The sequence below is a fragment of the Falco naumanni genome, chromosome 11 (genome assembly GCF_017639655.2).
Source record: "Falco naumanni isolate bFalNau1 chromosome 11, bFalNau1.pat, whole genome shotgun sequence".
Lineage (NCBI taxonomy): Eukaryota > Metazoa > Chordata > Aves > Falconiformes > Falconidae > Falco > Falco naumanni.
In genome coordinates, this window is record NC_054064.1 from 21,582,716 (window position 1) to 21,606,283 (window position 23,568).

General features: G+C 39.9%; 1 protein-coding gene across 3 annotated transcripts; it reads right to left on the reverse strand.

Annotated features, from left to right (window-relative positions):
- Positions 1 to 1,492: 1,492 nt before the first annotated feature.
- Positions 1,493 to 23,568, reverse strand: PTGFR (prostaglandin F receptor). 3 transcript variants are annotated; one of them, XM_040611196.1, is made up of 3 exons: positions 23,461 to 23,568; positions 21,522 to 22,369; positions 1,493 to 3,716 (listed from the first exon to the last, which is right to left on the reverse strand). In XM_040611196.1, the coding sequence occupies exons 2-3, from the start codon at positions 22,308 to 22,310 to the stop codon at positions 3,411 to 3,413; spliced, it is 1,095 nt and encodes a 364-aa protein (XP_040467130.1). In that variant the 5' UTR covers positions 22,311 to 22,369; positions 23,461 to 23,568; the 3' UTR covers positions 1,493 to 3,410. The 3 variants fall into 3 exon arrangements, with proteins under 3 accessions (XP_040467130.1, XP_040467131.1, XP_040467129.1); XM_040611197.1 differs by lacking the exon at positions 23,461 to 23,568 and adding an exon at positions 23,015 to 23,160 and having other exon boundaries at positions 21,843 to 22,369; XM_040611195.1 differs by lacking the exon at positions 23,461 to 23,568 and adding an exon at positions 23,015 to 23,160.

The window sequence follows — 23,568 nt, forward strand, 5'->3', positions numbered from 1 at the left end:
AGTAAGACTGAATTGAAAGTAATTGACCATTGTTTGGTTACTGAAATCAAAGACCAGTTTTGCCATTTTTAATGGTGGCAGAAGTTGAAATTGAAAAGCATCTGGGGTTTTTTTTAGGAAGCAAAAAGCATCACAATAGGTGATGTAAATTCCCTTAGGATTTGAGTGCTTTTCCCAGGACCCAAGTGTTGAGAATTAAATCTCATGTCAATGTATGCAATTAATCAGCAGTGTGTTGTGTTACCAGTTAAATCCTGGAGGAATGTATCAGCAAGCAAGGCACATCTGAAAGGTCTCAACATCTTGTCCTAAAGGATCACCATGGCTACAGAACTGGTACATACTGTTGCTCCTGAAATTGTTCCTAAACATCAGACCAATAAAAACATTCATGTACAAATATCCGAAATAAACACAGAAGGTGGACACTTTGCCTCAAGATTTAAATCAAAAGACCTTGAACCTTGCTCTCCATCTTTGTATCTAGGTAAGAAACCACAAATATTTTCCTAATCCCCATGATGAGTGACTTGCTAGGGAGGCTTTCCTTGCTTCAGGAGGTTGATTCAGGCTGGGCTAGAACCTTGGTTTAAGATAATGTGCTTCCTTACATAGCCTGCCACTGTTTAAGATCCCAATTAGATTAAATATTCTCTCGTCCTGAGGATTCCTTGGTCATTAGTCAGAAATGAGATTCACTTTCTTCCCACCAGAACACTTACTGCCCGTGCCTGCTCTGGAGACACTAATTACTGCCTAGTAGTAAATAGGCAGCTCATGACTGCTCACATCATTAGCCAACCTCTAAAAAGATCATCAGCCCATTGCTAAGCAGACTGCCCTTTTTTCCTTGCCTGGGAAATACTCAGATCCTAGTGTGAAGCTGTCCCATTTTTTTTTATTATTATTATTATTATCTCATATTCCATAAAACCTATCATTTGCTAATCATACAACACAGCATGTTGCTGGCTCTCCTGTGAGATGAAACACAGTGATAATCAAGTCACTTTCAGCAGTAACAGATCCTTGGGTGACTATCCTGAGCTGCCTCTGCAGGCTACCACATCCCTAGACAAACCAAAACATTAACAGCAAAACTCACATTTTTTCCAGGATTCATAGTGTAGGTGAGACTAATCAGAGTCTGTGTAACATGTTGGCAGATATTTGGATAAAAACACTTTGATCCCAAACACCATCCTCCCCCAGTTCCACTTTTATTTACATTTTCTAAGCATGGATCATCAGGACTTGACCTTGTCTGCATTAGACCTCCGGCTGTACGGGGCTGCTCATGTGACAATGAAGTGCACGAACACTGGCACCTCCTATCTGAATTCTCCCTGTCCTGCTCTCTGCCTTCACAACTGGTAACACACGTGTGAATGGCAGTGGCTGGCTTGAGTCCAGCATGAGGTTTTTTGTCATAAGGGTTATTTTTAACAACTTCAAGTAGCTTTTGTTACAAAAAATATCATAGCACTCAAGATACAGTTTGATAACTTTAATAAGGCTTTGCAATTTACAGTCAATATGTATTAGTACACAAAATATAAGAAATCACATATACATATAAACTTCTGTTTGTTTGTTTTACAAGTCAACCAGTACAAACTACACAAGCTACATTTATTCACATAACAAAATAGAACATTGATGAGCTTCACTCACGATCAAATTTCTCAACAATTTACAGACAAATATTTTTGCAGCTGCAGAAACAACAATCTTCCATAAAGAACGAATAATTTATGTCAACAGATACACTGGCATTGTATTCCATGAAATGAAAGACCCAAACTGAGCACTGACTGAAAGCTTCCAGATTTCAGCAGAACCCACCTGAAGCAACAGTGCGGAGCTTATACCAGCCTCAACTCTGTCCACGGTTTATCAGCTTTCTGACTGAGAAAATAAATCACACACAGAAATTCTTTAGGGTAAATGAAGCCATTTCATTTCATTACAGGGTTATTTAACCCATTTATTTTTCAACCTTTTTAAAACAAAAAGGAAATAGCTTTTAAAACAATAAAACCAAAGATTTAAACCTTTGGGGGTTTTATTTTCTGACTTAAACTATTCTCACATACAACGTGAACTTGCAGCTTGTGAATAGTTTTGGTCCCTCAGACTATCTTCTTGGTGAATCAGTTTTTAACTACTTTGACCAAATATACCAACAATTCACTAATGTAATTATTTGAAGTAGGTAAAAATAACATAGACATTTCTATCTTACAACGATCCCTCTGCTACAAAGTCTGTGATACCCTCCTTCTTGCTTCTGAACAGTATACAGTCACAAAAAACAAAGTTTCTTTTAGCAGCATTAAAGGGGCTCTGTAGAGTCCTGGAAAATTTCTGATACCATCAAATATACTGAATGTCCTCAGCTTTTCAGACACGGACCCTGCAAAAACCAAGGGGCAGTTTGCTTTCAGAAATAAAACCACACTGCCAGTGCAGCTCCCTGCAGAGATGCTCAGTTGGTCACACACATTTTTCATGAGACATGTATGACCTTTAACAAATGAAGCAGATGTACCCCATGAGCATTTCAGTATATGCATCAGTGGAATGATTCAGATTTCCTTCGATCTAGGGGCAAAAAAAACCCAAACTATTCCTCTTAGAGACTCACCACAGATTTATGCCTGTTAGCTGCAACAAAATTTGTTGAAAGGACTAGAAACTCACCAATAGATCTGAAAATGTAACCGAAAGCAAGCTGAATTGATCTGCTTCTGTGTTTTTACAGGAAACCTCATGTTTTGTCAGTGATTTGAAAGGAACACTTACACTGATGAAGTTTCAGCTCTCCCAAAAGTTCATGGAACAGTAAATGATTAAGAGGTCAAGTCAATGAACCAAGCAAACTGGATCACTTCATAAGCTGGGCACAAGCAAAATGTCTTTTATATACCCAATTGGAAAAATCAGTGCCTAGAAGCAAGGAATACCCTTATGGAAAGGATGGTGGACCTTATTCTAGGAAGCAGTGACTCTGCAAAGGATCTGGGGTTATCACTAGTACAGAAAATCTACCCCTTTTAAAAATCACCTTGGAGATCACTTTTGCACTTGTACGTGTTCTTAAGAAGCCTGCTAAGATAAAGGATTTGGTGGGGACTATTACAAAGAACCCTGTTCACTTTATTACCTAGAAGGGAGAAATACAGGATGATTTATCATCATACTACCAGTTTTGGAAGGGATGTATTCCAAAGGCAATTAAAACATTCAAGTGCATCTTTTGGAGTAGCAATATCAAACTGGTAAGCAACAAGAACAAACCACTCACAATTTAAAACAAATGCCAAACCACTGAGCCTTGGAATTAATTTCAAGGTACTGCCTGTGTATGAGCGTTGCCTCCATCATCTCTTCATACACTGTGTTTAACTTTATTGCCCTGTAGAGCTGAGTGGCTGTAGGTTTATTTGTTTGGAACTTACTGGTGACTCAGATATTGCTGCAACCTTCAAAGAATTCTTGATGGAGCTGAGTTCCCACATGTGTAAGTTTACGATGTGCATGCCACAACATCCCCTTGTGATCTTGTACAGGTTTTTAAGTACAGCTTTCCGGAGAAGGATGTACACCCAGGGATCTAAAATCTGATTCCATGTTGCCATTCGGAGAGCAAAAAGTATTGTTTCACAGGTCTCCTTTGAACGACTCTCATTTATCCCAATTCTGGCCATTGTCAACTGAAAATGGAAGATTTTAAAATTATACATTGAAAAAATACACCAAGAGAGCATGTAAATGAGTGAAATCATTTCAACATTATCTCTAATCTCTATACCTTCACAGCATCAATGTATCCTAATTGAAAAGTAAATAATTTCAGGCATATAACATTTATAATCCTAGGAATCCTCTAAAGTGTTACATAGGACATACATGTGTCTCTGCTGAATTACTGAACAAGCAGAGGATGGCAACCAGGCAGAGAATACCCTCTGAAACCAGGGACTGATTTGAGCAAGGAATAAAAACTTACACAGAATTTGAGCTAATAAAACATGCCAAGACTGTTCCAGGGATGGATTCTTTCAAGGATAGAGGCCAGAACACTTTTATAAAAGGTATTTATTTTTTCACATTTTCCAAATTAAAGTCTGTATAACAAATACAGCACCTTGATTTCATCAAGAAGCTTCACATGTTTTAAGCTGCAACAGAACACAATTTATTGACACTAGAAGTTTAGAAGTTTCTAGGAAAATTTAAGCCATGATGACATAGGACACAGATACCCTTCTTCTTGCCAGTGGAGACACAGAGAGTTTCATTCACTTTGGAGGTGCTACACATGGAGAGAACTCCACCAGCAACAACACTGCCAGAGCTATGGTTTCACATGGGTGGAGGCATTAGTCTTCCAGTCTAGCTCAGAGCAGGACTGCTTCTGGCAGAGGATACCCAAGAGCTACACAGCCCAGTAAGTTGTGGCAGCCCCCTGCCAGCTTTGCAGAGCTCCAACCTAGGCTCAGAAACACCAGCCCTAGTGAAACACACTGCTGGGGCTCCTGCCCTGCAGAGCGCTCCTTTACAGGCTTTCTGCCACTGATGTTTTGTAACCTGCGTTCCTGTGTGAAGAAAGCCTGACTTGGCAAAGCCAGGAATCTGCCAGAGGACAGTAAATTCTCTCTCTCTATTATTAATGTTACAAGTACATGAAGACTTTTTTGGTAGAAAGATGAAACACTGTAAGGCTTTCATTTCCAAAGCCTTTGAAGCAATACAGTTATTTAACTAGAAAACGGGATATTTTACAACTGATGCTATGAGCACACTGATTTTTTGGGCAATGACCCTACCTCTCATTGCCCAATAAATCAGTGTACTCATAGCACCAGTTTGTCTGAGTGCAGAAGGTTGTATTTTCACAAAGATACATTGTCAAAAAATTATTATTTTGTTTAGGTAAAAACCTAAACTAAATAATAATAATGAATGAAGAGTGAAAACTACCACTCAAGATTCCAGAAAACCTATTTTACTCCTTTTAAAATGCTTCTCTGTATTCATAGGCCCTACCTATAGTTTGCAGGTCACCACATCTGAGTATAAACTTGAGTGGAACAGAGTGAATGCATAAAAGGAGACTCTACTGGCTTGATCAAGCATTTGATCACTTGATATGGGAGCAGCGAAGAGAGCCCCTAGGAACATTCCTAAGGATGCTGGTAAGACTGGCAGAAGCACAGCTGGGAACCGGTGCAAGGAGGAGGAATGTCTGAGCATGGAGCCAACACAAACACTTATAAGTCAGTTCCCTGAATCTGCTTTTCACCCTATAACCACTGGGCACATTCCTCTTCGACATCAGCAGCCCACCCAAACTTGGACAATTCCTTTGGGTCCTGCACGGGATGTTTTCTCAGGACAGTCTTATATTTCATTTGTTAGAGGTCCAATACCACAAGCCAAATTCTGACCGATTAATCCTTACTCATGCAAGTAGGACCGAGCAGTAAATGACAGCACAACAGAGCTCACCGAGCAATGTCCTTTTCCAATATGCTGTATGCTTGACCTCATACAGATATATAGCTTCCTAATCTGCTTCTTAATGTACTTCAAAATACTGTTCATTGTTCTTCTCTCCCACTCTGCAAAGTTAATAAATGCCAAATCCAATGCAACTTTGTGCCCAAAAGAGGAAGCAGTAGATGTTGTCTTCTAGGAAAAGTAGCTCCATCCAGATTTGTAAAACTATTATTTTCTCACGTTACCTAGCAAACTTGTGCGAGTCCCTTCCATTTAGTAGTAATCACCTCTAAGTGAATCCATTTGTTTGCTGTTCAACTTGCTGGCTCAACATAAAGTACCTCTGATTTGATTATGGATTTACATAAAGTAAATCAGGACAACAAAGAAATTTGATGCATAATTTTATGGATTCTGATACTTGGAGAAGCTGCAACTGGAACAATTAAGTTACCTCTTCTGAATACTAGATGCATAAAAAATAATATATCTGAACTCACAAGTAGCAAGTAGAGCTTATGTACATAGCTAAATGCTTAAGCAACTCAGCTGTGAATCCCTGTATTGGAAATAATGAAGATAAAATCTACATTATCTACAAATTTTGTTTCATAAAATGAGAATCTTCTAGACATATGACATATTACTTGGGAGTGTTATGCATAAATTAAAAAATGTTTCCTCTCTTGTGTCCCTAAAACCAACATAAAATGATATCTCAACTTTCTGAAGTTCTGAGTGGCTGAGATTTCTGAAGCTCAGTCCAACTCCAAGCATGAGCATTTTTATGCTAAAACACTTGTGGCAGAGCATTGGTAGTGACAGACATGTTACCTACCATTGCATTGCCTCTCAGTATGAAGTGAGAGAGCTTCTCACTCCTCCAAAGAGCCTGCACTGTACTGGGAGCTCTTCCACGTCTGAGAAAACACGTAAGAAAACTGCACGTAACTGAAGCCAACTGCATACAAAGACAGGACAAAAAGTAGGCCATATCCTGGCTACTGGAGCCTTTCCAAAGTCATTTGATGATTTCTAGAACAAGACCCTAAATCCCAGCTGAAGAGGGGTAGAATGGAGTGAGACGAATATAAATTATTATTTCTATCACACGTTCATGGTCATTTTTTTTTATTTAATTAAATTCTTAAAATACTAATCAAAAGTCAGGTTGAAATCATATATGACAAAGAGGCCTAATATGCTACCAGCTGTTTAGTAAGGGATTCTACTGAAGCAAAACATGCAGCTAGTCTGTATTTTCTGCCTAGGTGTGAGAAAGTCTTATCACTGAACTGGCACCAGCTCAGAAACTCCAGCCAGAGCTTACTGCAGCACTAAGCTGATTTCTGAGAGCAGGACCTCCTCTGCAGATGCAGAAAGGACACTTCTTTTCCTCTTATTTGACTAATACTGTTCAATAATTAGTTCAAAGTCAAGAAACTAATTCAAAGACGACTTTTCCTTCCTTGTAGGTCTATCAGATTAGTATGATGAAGGAATTCTGTCCTCTGTAGCCAGCAGTACGTGGGGAAGCAGGAAGAGGCAATAACATTGCCTCACTATCTAGTTGCTTTTGATCCCCACAACTGAATGTAATATTCATGCAGATTCAGCAATATGACTCAAAAAATTAACCCCCAGCTGGTAAATAATAAACATAACTCATGACTAACATATTTAGAAGTGTAAAAATTAGGTAGCATTTTGCTGAGTTATACAATGTTTATGTGGACACAGTTGTACGTCTCCCTGGTTTGTAAAAAAATGGAAGTATCACATTACGTAACCAATACAATTCAAACTTTCTTTAGGAAAGTAATTAAAAAAACATAACTAAGTTACTTTTTAAACCAAGGCTTCCTTCTTCTGAGATAAAAAGTTATTCTGACTCATATTAGCCTTTCATAGTTTAAGGAAAGACCTGAGAATTCCCTGCCCCTAAGAATAAATACAGAGGAAACAACTCTGTGTCACATAAGGACTTGACCCAATACATAAAACTTCTCCATCCTTTTTATTCCATCAATTTTAGGCTTCCCTAAAACCAAAGCTCACTTCGCAACATCCAGAAAGTCTGACAGAAAAGTTTTAAAATAATTTTGAAATCGTCGACTTTACAATTCTGCATCTCGCTGATAGCTTCAGAGAATTGCCATTTCCCTTGGCGACAAAGCTCAGTGCAACGAACTGAAAAAAATTGCTCCAAAGCTTCACACCACTCTCCAAATATAAACAGCATGACTGTAATTTCCATTCCAATTGGATCTCAATTATATGAGAACAATTAATAAGCTAAATGGCAGTGCTGCTTGGTCACATTCCTGTTAGTACTCAAGGACAGCCAGTCAAAACAAGCAGCAGGCTTTACAGCTAGTTAGGAAATAAGACAAACTGTAATGCTACTTTGATGCATTTCAGCACACAGGCTTTAAATCTGGGTTCTATCCTTGACTTCAGGAAACTGGATAAAAACTAGTCACCAAGAGACTGATATGGAAAGCAGAGCAGACAAATATCAGAAATTCTCTTCCTCTGTAGCTCAGCCTTCAGGCTACACTTCACTGTGGGAACCTTGCAGACCCTCCCAAACCTCATCTTCTTCCTTTTGATTTCATTACAAGCAGTTCTGAGAACCTCCATTAATGGAAGAAAGTCCATGATTGCTTCGGTATTTGCAGAGTACTTCTATTCTGCCACTGATGCTTATGTCAAGTCCAGAGGTGCATATCCCCTTCTCCTAAACCACACAGGACTCAAGGTGGTATTCTACTGATTATGTCCCACTCCATGGAAATAAAAAATACATAATTATTTTGAATCTCCAGAAGGTTTGGGAACTTCCATTATACATCCTACAAAGAAGCTGCAGTCTGCTGTAGGCAAGAGCTGATAGAAGATGATACTTTGTAGTGCTCTATAAACAAAACTTTAAGAAAAAAGTCAACAAAAGAGAGGGAGAGAGAAATCAAAATACATCTTCAAATTTTATGTACCATTTTATATCTCCTAAGAACACATTAGAAAAGAAACACTGACAGCAAATAGCCTGTATCATTGCTATATAGATACTGCAGTATATAAACCAAGCATTCATTGCAACAAAGCTGAGCATGCTTCACTTAATTTTTTTATGTGTTTCTATATAAGTCAATTTAAAAGCAAGGGCTTCCAAGAAAAATGTGCAGTGCACAGTGCACCACTTCTGCCATTAAAATGTTAGTACACACACTGTACTACTTATGCCACATAACGCTTTTTATGTTATAGATCTGCAACATGTTTTTCCCCCCTGTTTTCCTTTCCCTTTTTAAAAGAAAAACATGAACCATACCTTCAACTTTTATACACCAGATGATCATTTGGCCAAGCAAGTAAATTTTAACTGAGCATAGGGTTTTATAAAAAATGTGTATTTAAAAAGGAATTGGAGGAGACAAAATGCATTTCCTCCACATTAAAGTCCACAGAGTATTTCTAAGGGGATGCATAATACTTCCACGTGTGAAGTTTTGCAGATCAGCTATACAAGTAGCAGCAAAATAAGGGAATCCTCTTTTCTCTCATGTATAATTCTGTGAAAAAAAAAATAATAATGCCACTAAAAAGTAACAATGGATCCACTGGCTCACTATTCAGTTAGGGGGAAATCTGTGTCTACCTCCCAAAATCAAGTTCTAGTCCAAAAAAGGTACCAAAGGGTGGTAACTACTGCCTGCCATGATACGCATCCTTAAACATGCAAGTTTACTTACTACCCTGTTGAAAGCAGCTACTCTGAAAAAGACCTTTCCACTATCAGACTTGCAGTCTCTCTTAGGAAACATAGAATCCAAATGAGAAACAGCTCCTTAAAATGAAACTGTATAAACCTTTCAGAGGTATTGTAAAGCTAAAGGCACTCAGAGCTCAGAGGTGTTCCCAAAGCACTACTGCTGTGATAATAGTCAAAAAGGTACAGACAAAACAAGAAAACACAACATTTTCCACAAAGCAAAGAAGAACAGTTTCCAGTATTCCTTTCTCAGGAATAGCTGATTTTGTGACCAGGCAATTTCTTGCCAGCTGATGATGCTGTTTCATGAACATGGTATCATTCAGGGCACCTGCCTTTCCTCAGGTTGGCAAGATCAAAGCTGTGAAACAGTATGTCCCAGTACCCTTCCGAATTGGTAGGGCAGATGTCACACCAACTGAATGCCAAAGAAAGGAGTGCAGCGTAGCAGCAAATATACATCACTGCAGTCATGACATCAAATTAAGGCTCTGTGGGTTTTTGGCACTCACAGCTCAGCTCTGTCTGACCTCACCACATGATCCCTCCTCGCTGGGGCTGTTCAGTTCTTCTGAGCTTTCCTCACTCCTCGTGCAGGCTCAGGTCTGCAGAGGACTCAGTCTATTGCACTCCATTACCATGCCATCAGAGTCAACTGTGACGTTTTCACCATCTGTGTTTTTACAGCTTTATGCAAAATATTTACGGATGGCAACACACTTTCTAAACAAACATTTGGAAATGTCATTTGAAATGAGGCTTTAATGTATGCAAGAATTTGTCAAAATTACTGAAAAAAATGTAAAGTGCCACAACATTATGCTATTTATATTTTATTAACTGCCTTTGGCATTATCATGCTTTATATAAGGCAGCAAAGCAATTATGAAGTAAGCCTCATAAACAGAAGGATTTTTTTGTGCACATAAACTCACAAATATTAACTGAAAGTGAAGTTTTATTTTCCGTGAGCTTTTCCCTTAGACGCTACCTATTTGCATCTCCTTTGCAGTAACATAAATTCAGGTTGGGCTTGAATGAAGCATTCCAGGTCACCTCTGTTTCACTGACTGAATCCTGGTATTTCTATCTTGGATTGACAAGTCTTTTTTTGCTCTTTCCTTTCCTCCCCCTCAAAATTAGAAATAATTTGTTTCAACTAGCTGGCAATGTAATTACTCTCACCGGTTAATTAACTCATTTGAAAGGAAAGCAGAACGGATACGGACAGAGAAGATTTTAGCATTGAAAACAGTAGATGACTCACTTCATAATGAAAAGACATAGTATCCATACCAAAGTCAAATAAACAACCTGTTGCCTGAGCTACGTGTTTTAAGTCAGAAGAAAGCCTGCTTCCATGGACCGAGGAATGTATTGCTACCTAACAACAAAGCCTGTAAAAAAAATCTCTTGCACAAAAAAAATAATTTTACAGATGAAATTAAATTATTCTTTACTCAGCAATGCTGAGATAAACTTTACAGGACAACTGCTAGACTTCTTCGGACCAGAAAACCATAGAGGATTTCTAATAGTGCATAACAAGGACCATCCTGAGAAACACAAACACATCAAGTAAGTATTTAGAAATGTAAGTACTATATGTATGCAGGATCCATTTAATCTCTTCCATTAGGGTCAGTTGGGTAAAGCTTCAAAATCTGGAAATGGCCTATTTACTTCTCTTATTGCTTTGCTTTTTCAGGTTTTCACCCTCATCTGGAAAACAATTACATTTTTATTGGTTAAATAAATGTTCTCATTGATTTAGGAGCAACAGAACTTCTCTCACTAACACCCTACAAATACCAAAGAAAGAATGACAAACACATAATATCGGGGAAGAAGAGAAATGTCTGAATACGGGGGGGGGGAGCTGAAAGAAAGAAACAATATACAGACAATCTGGAGGAAAATGGAGCTGCAAAGGTCCATAATTACAGAATGAATTCAGCATTTACTGTTATGCATAGGATCAAATCAAAAGCTTAGATGTGAACTGTCTTTCCAAACATCACCACGTTCATGCTGCTTCATTACTAAAGTCATCCTCCACAGTATTTACATGTCCGAGGAGAGATAAAATATAGATTCAGCAACCAGAGGCAAATCTTCCACTTAATCTTTGACAGCAAGAAAATGCTCTTCTACAGGGCATGCAGGATCTGTCAGTTCTTACCTGGTCATTTTTTTAATTCTCAGATTTTTCACTTCTGTCTAAGAATCCAAGAATTAGGCTGAATTCTCTAATGGTTCCTTGGACAGGTCACTCCCTGATTTCAGAGGAATGGCACATACATGCAGGGTTTCAGGGCAAATACCACCAAATCCAGAGATATCCATACAAGATATCATAACAAGCGTTAAAAGAAGGGAGGAAAATTTCACAGAGAGTCAGTCATGATATACAGTTGCCTTTTCACCTCTTCTAGAATTCAGGAAAGCAGATGGCTTTGATGTGTGACCAAGTCTGCAAGACCTCAACTAACAACAGGCCTAAAAAAAAGTAAGGAGCCTACTCTACTGTCTACCAATGGAGTCAGACCTTCAGTTTAATTATCTGAGAAATCATTGTGTTTATTACTTGGGTGTAGGGGAAAATAAGGAGGGGGGGAAAATATATATTCATTTGTAGTTATATTTTACATATGTTTACTATGTACAGAACACAGACACTAGAGGGAAATACATCTTTTTAAAGATAGATTGGAGTCACAGTCACCTAATGACTTGGTGCTATCTGATTTGCAGTATTTATAATCTGGCTGAGGCAAAGAAAGATGTGATGTGTTCCTTTACAAAAAAAGCGAGTCACCTTTATTTTATATATCGTTCTGGAGAAATACCAAGGCTAATGAGTTAGCAATGTATTTACCAAGTTGGAATATATAATTTGCAATTTCTTTTTTCTTTAATGTTGGCAAATGAATTAAAATGGGTGGCTGTGCACCTGGATCACTTTTTAGGTGGAGGAGGGAAGAGAAAAATAAATCTCCCTTTAAGAGTGATGTGTTTCTCAACTTCTGCAAATGCAAGGTCCTGCTAAAAAGTGTATTCAATTTTATTTCCAACTCACTAATGAACTGTAATTCCTAAACCAAATTGCTACCACTTACATGGATCATCTTCTTCCTGCATCACCTTGTTTTAACACCTTTCCATGCAGTGAGGCTGACGGGAACACAGCTGGCCAGATCCTCCAGCCAGCACAAGTCTTCCTCCCCCATGTCCTGATGTTGGCCATAACATGGGTGACAAGGTTGCTCATGAGCAGACTCACTACATCCTTTACATCCTCCCTCGCTCCCATAACTTCGGGGTGGCTGTGCAGCCCATGCCCAGCTTACGCTGGGTTCAAGCCACCTGAAGCAGCTGGCAGCACACAGGTCCAGGACAGCAAGTAGGGGACCAGCCGGAGATCAGTCGTTAACTTCTGCTTCTCCCATGACAAAGTAATCTTTGGTTTCTGTGAGTTTAGTATTGACGTTTAGTTGCCTTTAAAATGTCAGTTCATGACATCCCTTACACAAAGACTCATTTTCAGCCTTCTTTGGGAAATCATGCAGAAATGCAACTCCAAAGCCATTCAAACCCTCCCTTCCACACATGTCCCCAAATGTCTTCACACAACTTATTAAAAAGAGGAGCTTAGAGCAAGCTTACGAGCTCCTCTCCACTCCCTTCTCTCTCTGGAATAGGTAAGAGCTATCCTTCAGCAAGAGACAGTATATTCCTATAACGCGGCTCTGGTTCATTCAGCTACTCAGCTATTTCATCTCATCCAACACGAGAATGGATCCGAGGAATGAGTGGCAGTTACTAAAACTTTACTGTAACTCCTGGTGTAAAACCTTTCTATTTCTAAAAGCACATTCTCAGAACCCACAACGGGCTCATACTCCTGTTCTGCTGGGCACTGCACATGCACACAGCAAACAGGCACCTTTCTTCCTCAGGGAGCTTGTAACCCGAATTGCAATTGAGCAATTTCTGAACACTTTAATCTAACATTTAAAATGTAAAATTTAAGCCTTAAAAGCACATGAAATTAGATTTAAAACAGAGCAATAATTCTTAACAGCATTTTTCCCCAGAAGAGGAACCCAATATTGCACTCTTTCAGACATGAACTGATCCTACACTACTACTGAGACACATAACTTCTACTAGAAAGCATTTACAATCACCATGCAAAACTTAAGATTGTAAATCAACACTATAATAAATATCTCACAGGACATATGAATGTATATCACATCCTGATGTCTGTCATGTTAAACCTGGTGAGGATGAAGAACTTCTTAAGAGCTGTTCCAAGTGAAACTTGGTTTTCAGCAACAAGTTTACTATTTAAAGTCTTTAGATAGTCAGGAAAGAGAGCTTTCCTAAAATAACCATCCAAAAATGGCTATGCCATGTGTGACACTTTCCAGAAATGGTTATGCAGTGTACGATATTTTCAAGCAAGAAAGGCCTGAATAAGTGTAATATCTAAGCAACTGGAAAAATTCTCTTCTATCAAACAAAACTGGAATACATGTCAAATTGAATTACTTTTTAATATCAGGCACAAAATCCAAAAACTTTATCGATTGAATAAATAAGGGGAGGTTATGAATGGCAAATTTACTAGGCTGAAGTTTTCAGAACTTGGTTTTTTGAGATAGCAACTTCAAAATTGAAATCAAAATTTTCTATGAAAGTCGCTGACATCTATTTGGAACAAAATATTGTGTTTCAATTTATAGATATTTATGGTAATGTACATTTATAAAATATATTAATAGTTATTAAGAATAATTATTATATTAATATATTATCAATTTTGTGTGGTATCTATCATTAATGTATTGATATTATAAATATATTAGCATATTAATATATACTACTTATTATTATAGTTAATTATAATAAGCAGTAAGCAATTTTAAAAGAAAAACAGGATGACATTGTTTTGAAAATTTCCTCACGTGACTGGAAACCTGCCTTCCCTACTTTTACTCTCCAAAACAAACCAATCTCATTGCATTCTGATGGCACTGCATTTTCAGAAAAAGGCTTTACGTAAGTTTTTCCAAACAGTACAAGTAAATATAGATAACAAAAACTATAATTATGCTTCTCCAAAAGCCTCCAGTAAAGGACAATCTGTCAATCTCAGCTCTTCTTCCTTCCCTGGTTCACATTGTTACTGCAGGGAAATATGCTGACCACTGTTCCTTTCTTCTCCAGAACTTCTTTCTTGCTGAGGGACTACCTCAGCTGCTCAGCTCCCTGACTTCTGTGAGAGGGTGGTAAACACTTAAATTACAAATACAGCCACAAACAGTGTTTCTAAGCGCTCTATGATAAACTACACCCTGGCCCACACTTAAAAACATTTTTTTAAAATGATTCATATTTCTCAGAAAGGCTAAGGCCTGTAAGTTCTCCACAAACTGTAAAAGATGAAAACAGGAACAGAACAATTCTGAACATTGAAACAGTACCTTTGAAATTCAGTATCATTTTAGGTGGGTATACTCTACAGTGAAGCTCATTCCATTTCCCATCTAACCCAGCAGAAATTTGCCACCTGTGCCTCTTAAGAATCCAAAAGAAAAGAAAGATGAAAGATGTCTACAACCAATACTAAAAAAAAAAAAAAAAAAAAAAAAAAAGGCATGAACATCTTACCCTTATTCCACAGGAAACTAGGCTAAAAAGACACTGCTGTCTTGAGACTAACAAAAACTTCAGACAAAATGAGTGTTCTCTTTCCTCTTAATCCCTAAAATCAGCTGTTGATTCCAAAATATCTTTTGGGCCATAATATTAGGAACAACACTAACGCTTCAGCAATTTAACCTTGAAGATCAGAAGCTCATTCAGAGGAACCCAAGCAACAACAATAATTGCATTTGCACAGTGCTAACAGATATATTGAGGAACTCGGCACACAGCTAAAAGGCCATGATACAACGGAAAGGGAGAGCCCTCTTTGTAGTGTAGCTTTAAAGACAAGCCAACCCATAGGAGGTGTTTTTTTTCTCTTTCCAGAGGAACTCAGTGAGCGTTTTATTCTGTCAAACAGCCACTCCTGATCTGACCCCTGCCAGGCCTCGCTGTGTCAGAAGAGAAATAACCACCCGCAGTCAACAACAACTGTTATGGCATTGACACCTCAGACTAGAGACAGAGATATCTATGTGGCAGGCTTTCCACTAGCAAAAAGCTTTTTCCTTTCCCTGTAAAACTGGTTCCTTTATTAACACGTGGCAGAAGTGGGCTCCTGAGAGGGGTTTGCATCCACCTGGCCCGAGAGGCAGTGGCAGCATGCCGTGGGTGCCGCCGGGGGCCCTGCAGCAGACTGCCTCCCCCAGGCCCCACCACCCAGGCCCAGCTCAAACCTTGTCTCTAGGTGTCAACAGACAACCCTTCTAGCGAAACAAGGCAGGAATCCAATGACCAAAGCCAGCACAAGCATAGTGATTATCCTTGATTATCTTTAAAATCTGCATCTTGAAAGACAGTGCGTTTTTCCCTCGTGCAAGTAACTTTCCCAACAGCACTGAAAGCTGCAAGGTTAGCTAAACGTGTTTATAAGAGTATCTCTTTCAGGCTTTGGAAACAGATGACTGAAAATTGAAAGCCTGCTTTATACTTTTTGAAAAGGAAAGATCACTCTCGCTGTTGACAGTGCCTACGCAGGCACAACACGCTGCAGAGCTCACGGAGGCCACAGCTGTGGCCAGCACTGTAGTTTGCGGGTGTGAGAGAACAGGCTCTGCCCGGCAGCCACCCCTGACAGACACGGCCACCATGGCCTCACCGGGAAAGCGTGGACCTGCGTCTCAGGATGTCTGGGGCCTGTTTCTTCTCAGCTGTGTTTTCTGGTTATGAAATCACCAGTCACGAGAGCACAAGAGAAGGGACAAATCTGTAAGTAGCTATTGAGTTGCAGGGACAATACAGCCAGCAGTATTTGAAGGCATACAAACAGCACTAATAAAGCAACAAGCTCATATACATGATTCTCGTTGCACATATAAGATAGTATAACAGAAATTTAAGCTGCCAGCTAATTAAAGAATACAGACAACAGGAACGGAGGGAGATGCTTCAAGGGTAACACGAGTATGAACACCTGGCAAGGTGTCACTGCGCATGTATGTACATAACTACATATACAAAACCACTAAAATGAGATGCATAGAGGATTGCCTTGCACAGCAAAATACCTTATGTTCTATGCGACTACATGGCCTAGAATTTCGGTTAGTGTAAAACCCACAACCCACTGACCTCGTTCAGCATAGCCTTTGGAAATAGATGACTGAAAATTGAATTGTGAGCCTGTCTCAGCACCTGCATACCTGGTGGAGCAACCAGGGCGGGCTGGGCTAAGGCTATTCCACCGAGAGCCTCCCTGATAGTGCACTGCTGCTCCCCTCACCTCCTCCGGCAGCATATTCACTGAAAGGACCACTCAGACCAGCTCCAGCAGCTTCTAGGTTGCATTGATTCAGCAAACGGTAAGCTAAATGCTGCCCTGGGTGCACGAAAACCAACCATCAAGCCTCACTGCATGAGATAATCTGAGGACAAGAACAAGTCAGAGCGAGTTCAGAGAGACACAATTAGCATAACAAATTGGAACAGGAAGAAGTGACATGAGAAAAGACTGCTAGAAATTAATCTAGCCAGTAAAAAGGCAACTGAATAAGAGCTGATTTAATGACATGAAATAAACAGCTGAGATCTTTCAGGAGTGGCTATTTTCTGCAGTAGAGGGGAGGTAAAACTGGAAGGAAAGTAATCAGATAACTGCATGGAAAAAGATCTTAACAAGAATAATTTGAATGTAAAAATATTTTTCTCAGGCTAAGACTGTATTCCACAAATGAAAAAGATTAGATGTTTCTTCATATCATAATTTGTTCCCATAGATAAATTCACTCTGAAATAAACCCCTCCTGTCCATAACTACCAGGAGTTCACTTTGCTACTCCAAAAACAAACTAAAATATGTTTATCGCTTGAGCCCTTCGGAATTTGACATACTGAAGTCAGAACCCACTCATACGAACAAAGTTCCAAAACCATGCCATTTCATGACAGGCCAGATGCCAAGTCACAGCCAAAAACCAGATTTATATAACAATCTTATTTCTTCAGACATGCTTGTCACAAAATGCTCCAGCCCAATTATTTGCTTTGGGAATTCAACCCCTAGGGACGAAATTTATCCAACAAAACTTGCATATTCCTAGCAAAGAGCTAAGTCTCCAGCAAGGATGAAAAAAGATGACTTGATGTTACTATCTTCAGAACGTATTTTCCTGGAATTACCCATCACAAAGCAAAATTATTTGGACTGCCAGAACAAATGTGCCCCTGCAAATCATTGACTACACAGATTACTGGAAAACCCATTAATTTCACTTGTTGCTTTTTTTGCAGATTCCCTCCTCTCAGCTCCTCAAAAGGAGATAAATGTTCCCCCATAAGGGAAGATGCAGGGATCACCCCTCATTCTGGTAATTTATTAAGGAAAGATACTCACACAATGGCAGAAAATTTGAAAAAGCTGTTCATTTCTGACAAAGAGATGAAATGGAGCTTCAGGAAAGAAATCAGAAGGAAGGGAAGAAATCAGAAGGAAGGGAAGAAATCAGAAGGAAGGGAAGAAATCAGAAGGAAGGGAAGAAATCAGAAGGAAGGAAAGAAATCAGAAGGAAGGAAAGAAATCAGAAGGAAGGAAAGAAATCAGAAGGAAGGGAAGAAATCAGAAGGAAGGGAAGAAATCAGAAGGAAGGAAAGAAATCGGAAGGAAAGAAATCAGAAGGAAGTTCCTGTCCAACAGCCCCAGGCAGAGCTCCACATGAGCCAGGCATGGGCTCTGCTTCTGAAAAAAATCCAGGAGTCTTAAAATAGAGGTGGTGATGGATTATAATATTATATATTATTATATGTAATATTAAATGTTAGAGATATATATACATTTACACACATATATAAAGGCACTAAAACAAGTTCACTACCACTGAGCAGGTGCAGAAGTCAAGTTCAGTTCCACACTAGACACCATAAAGGACGACCCAGGGTCTTGTGCCTCTAATGCCATCTAAAGGGGATTTTGCACAGGACAGTGACCGAATATAACTCCACTTGGAAAAAAACCAGAAATAAGTAAAACTTAATAGTGAAGTAAATCTGCGGTTGGATTACAGTATTGGGTAGACTTGGTTTTGGTAGCCATGTATATATGACAACTGAGGTAACACAAGACTAGATTAAAAAACAGAAGAAAAATAAAGAAAGTAATCCCCCCATCAGATGGAGAAACACAGCAAATAAATCCAAACTCTTGTATCTGCAAACCACATGTGGCATAAATGGCATCGCTTTCCTCTGCTTTCTTTTGCAAAGGTTTGTTTGGTTTCTAATTAGTTTGGTTTATATCAAGGCAATTCCCTCTTGCATAACATTTTGGTTTGTGTACTCTTTGGGACAGAGAACATGGGTGAAACTCACAATTCAAAGACAGACACTGACTTCTAGTTTTAGCTTTGCGACAAAATTAAACAAGCACATGATTGCAAAGCAACCATGTATTTAGCTACTTTGCCAAATAATTTCACCTATGAACATCTGCTCGCATATTTCAGGAAATACTTATTTTGGTGTTTTGGTGTATGCTGATATGTTATAGAATGTAAACGATTCGTTCCACAAATTAAAAGCCCTGAGCTTTCAGCTAAATTGGACAAGTAGATTTGGATTGGCACTTCATTATAAATCATACACCTTGATAAACTCTGGATGTCTTTACTGTAACAGTCTAGCAGTACGTTCCTCACAAAGCTTTATTCCACTGCATCTGCATGCTTCACAGCAGTCCAACAAAGCTTGCTAAACTAACACTGCACTCATAATTCTGTTTGTATCGAGTGAACAGATGTGATCAAAACAAAGATTGGGTAACTCAGAGAATTACCTTTGATGTAAACTCTATGATCCTAATAGCTAAGAAAGGTAATACTAATATCTACCAAGGACCCCATCCTACTGCATTTCCCAGACTATCAAACTCTCTGGCTAAAGGACTAATTGTTCACTTCCTTGAAACAATGTTTCAAGAACTAAATCCTACCTTACACTAAACTTTTTTTTTTTTTAACTTCTTGTTTATAATATAAATTTATCCGTATTGCATAACTATTTTCCATACTGCCAGGCTAATTTTGGTGATAGCTTGGCTCATGTAATTTCAGAAGAGATCCATAAGTTAAATGTCCTAAGCCCAGAACACACAGAGAGCACAGGCAGATTTGCCACCCAATGAATCAGAACTGTTTGTGTATCACCTTCCTCTGCAACACAGTCCCAAAAACTGTCAAGTACAAAATTAAGCAAGAATTCACTGGTTTGTATCACCAGCTGATGAAGATGCCAAACTCTGAAAAGGCTCTGAAAAAAAAAATTTGCTGCTGGAATAATAATTTATCATCAATTACAACTTAGATGAAATTAAATACAAAAGTAGCACTCTGGTTTCATTAAAGATTGTCAATTTTTAAGATTACGTTCTCATAATTAATAAAAATTGAAAGGCAAAACAAAACTACCAACACTGAAAACAGTTGCAGTTGCAATTTTGTGTTCCTTTGTATGTTGAATATATGAAGTGTCTTTCGAATTAAAAAAGTCTATAGCTATTTTTAACACTTATAGGCTTTTTAAAAATCAGATTAATTCCAACCTTTAAGGACAGTTGTTTTATCTGAAAATAAATGTCAGCATAGGACAGCATACTGGTTTTCATTAAAAGCAAAACCATCATTTGAGTGGCTTTTTCTTGAAAACCATTCCGTGGCTTGCCCCAGACAACTTTCAGGAGGTGTCTGAAAGCAACTGGAAGTTGACTACGGAAGCTTGCTATATTGTTCTGATGACTTTGTTTATGCTCTGTGCACTACAGCCGTGACACTTGACAAAAGCCAACATGAATTTACGCTATGCTGCAGAGCAAGCCTAGAAAAATTCTCTGCGTGTTGAACAAAAGTGCAAGATGTTTTGTGCATTTCAGTGATGGAGAGATTTATATCCAGACTCTCTCCTTGAAGTCTGCGATACTAGATTTATTACATGCTACCTGCCAGATACATCCAACGCTACAGCTAGGCGAATATTAGTATCTAATGTAGAACTACTTCAGGTAACTCCATAGTATACCATAGGCAGTGAGTTGATGAGCTATAGCTGGATTTGAATCAGATCTCAGATTTAAACTTCTATATTTGCAAGCCCAAACCAAAATTGCTCCTCATTCATATCAGTGAAAAACTACAGGACCTTGTTTCTAGGAAACAAATTAAGATTTCATATTACTTGTGACTTAAGCTTTCTCACCCTAGTAAAAAAATAAATTTTCTTCAGTAAGGTTTATTACAGTAAAAAGAGTCACAGCGTCTGCTTTATAATGCCATCATACAACAGGAGCCGTCAAATTCTTTTCCATATCACAATCCCGCTTCCTTTGACGCTGCCCACTGCCAGAGCACACACCAACATGAGCTACACTTACCGCTTTGGAAGTCACAGCGGTTTCCAGCAGGCAGCCCTAAGTTACAGCTGGCACAGCTGAGAAAGGGAGCCGATTGCACAGGGCAGCTTTGCTAGTCATCTGTCCAGATTACAAACCCGGCTTGTCTAGGTCTAAACCAAATTTGTATTTTAATCCACTGCCGACCACTGTTTTTTAACACAAGGATTTTTATGTTCCTAACTGTCACCTTAAGTAACACAGTTCACAAGCAGCAGTAAACTGTAATAAATAACAAGAAACAAACTACCATAAATGAAAAATTGTATGAACCACAGTACAGACTAAACAGACTTGCCCCTCCGAGATTTCACTGAATTTTTGGACAAGCTCAGTATTTGCTCTGATTCACTCTAGCCACCATTCTGCTACCAGTGTCTGCTTCACATCATGGGAAATACAGTCCTCACAGTCCCTATATCTTTAGCTTACTCAATGTATTTTGCTTAGGCTCAGAAATAGAGAATAATTACCATTTTTGTTACAGATGCGTAGGTACATACATTATGGGCTTTATGCTGTGAAATTAGTACACTGAAGAGTGGATACAGCTGTTATAACAACTAAAGCACCTTAAAACCTGGAGATAAAAAAGTATAACTTTTATACAGTGATGTGCATTAAAAATTGGCAAACACGTTAGGCTCTTACCAGGAATGGACTCCAGCAAATGCAAGAAACACACATTATAGCCAAGAGCTGAATGATCATTTCAAAATGATGAGATCTGCCTTGTCTTTGTTGACTTTTAAATTTGACTCTTAAGAGCGTAATTCCTGTGACAGCATTGCACAAGAATGAAATAGCAAGGGCCAGTAACCCAAGGCAAGAAAAAAGTAAGAGATAAAATCTGTCTTCCCAGTCCTCAACATGTTCTGTTTTATAGAAGCACCAGGTCCTTGATGCTTGAATTTGATAGGCTCTAAACCTAAGAACAGGCAGCAAAGCTATAAGAACAGCAAACAGACATACCATAGTCAACATCATTTTCACATGTTTAGAAGTCATTTTTGTAGAGTGAAATATTGGCTTAGTGACTCCAATGCAGCGTTCAACAGCCATCACGCTGCCCAGGAAGAGTGGGCACAAACCAAAGAAAACCATGCAGATGCCAAAAACACTGCAAAGAATGTTGGACTGGTTAAATCGAATCCAGTCTTTGTCCGATGCATACACAAACACTGCAATGGCTCCATTGATGAGGTGGCCGAAGAGATCTGTGACAACCAAACCACTAGCAAGAAGCAAAAAGGAGGCTTTCGATTTCTGCCTAAATCTCTGATACGCCTTCAGGAGAATCACTATTGCAAGACTGTTGGACAAAATTCCCACCGTCATGAAGATTATTGAAAAGAAAACCGAAATCTTCTTCTCCGTGTGGCAAGTAGTGTTTTTCAAGATTTCAAATCCAGCCAGCCCCGGTGATTTTGAACTGTTCATGGTTAGGAAAGGAGAGGCAGCCCTCAAAACATTTCATCAGTCTTGCAATCAAAAGGCATCTGCAGTATTAAAAACACACATACACACACTGTAAAAGGCATACAATTGTTCAAATGACATTTGAAGCAGAAATTCCATAATATTAGTCTGTGGCACAAATCTAATTTTCCAGTTTTCTGAGTGATATGATATGGCATCATATTTTAAGTGCATCAGTCACAGGATAAAACAATTATCCGCATGCATTATACAGTGCAGATACAGCATACAGCGTCTTTATAATCTCTGCGCAAGTCAGATATACGAAATAACGCATAAAATATATAACGCTCACGTACATACCATCAGAGAAACCACACAAAACACTCCAGTGGTTAAACTATGTATGTAATCAAATGTTTTTGCAACACGCTCCTAGAATGAAAGTATTTATCAGCCCAGCCACAGGCAAAAGTCAAATACTCAAGCTGGAATATTTTGAGAGGATGATTACACTCCACCTCCCCTCCCGCTGTTAAGCGTTATTTTCAAAACAATGTCCTAACATCTTCCAAGTAATTCTCCTCTCACAACTCAATGTTTTAAAGCTTTAACCTAACCAGCACTGAAGCCTCTAGCTCCCCAGCTCCCTCACTGAAGCACAAACTCCTATTCAGACGCTCCCTTGCCCCGAAGCCCACCCCGCCAGCGGCTCCACGCGTTACCCCCGACTCTGCTCCCGGGACATTCCTGCCGGCAAAACTTCGCGAGCAGCGAAAGGCGCCGGCGCCCGCGGCGCACGCTACACCGCGGCGCTCCGGTCCTTGCGTTACTGAGCCAGAGCCGAAACCGGGCACGCCGGGGCCAGGGCTCTCCCCGCCGCTCAGGACCGCTAACAGGGAGCGCCGGGAGCGCACTGCCGCCCGACGGCGTCCCCGCTCCGGGACCGGGCCAGCGCGCCCGCACGTGGGCAGCGCCCCGCAGCCCCCGGTGCCGCCGGCAGCGCCCTTATGTGCGCGTGGTGCCGCCGCCGGGGGCGGGGCGAGCCCGCCGCGCCGGGCACAAGTGCCACCCGCTGCCGGTAGCGGCCCCGGCCCGCCCGGCGTCCCTGTGCCGTCGCGCCCCGCAGCGCTCCCGCCGCCCGGCCCCGCCGTCGCGCCCCGCTCCTTACCGGCCTCGGTGCCGGCCACCGCCGCCCACCTCCGCCTCGCTCCGTGGCGCCGGGATGAGGCGCGGCGCCGCAGCGCGGTGCCCCGCCGCCCGCCACCGCCGCCCGCCC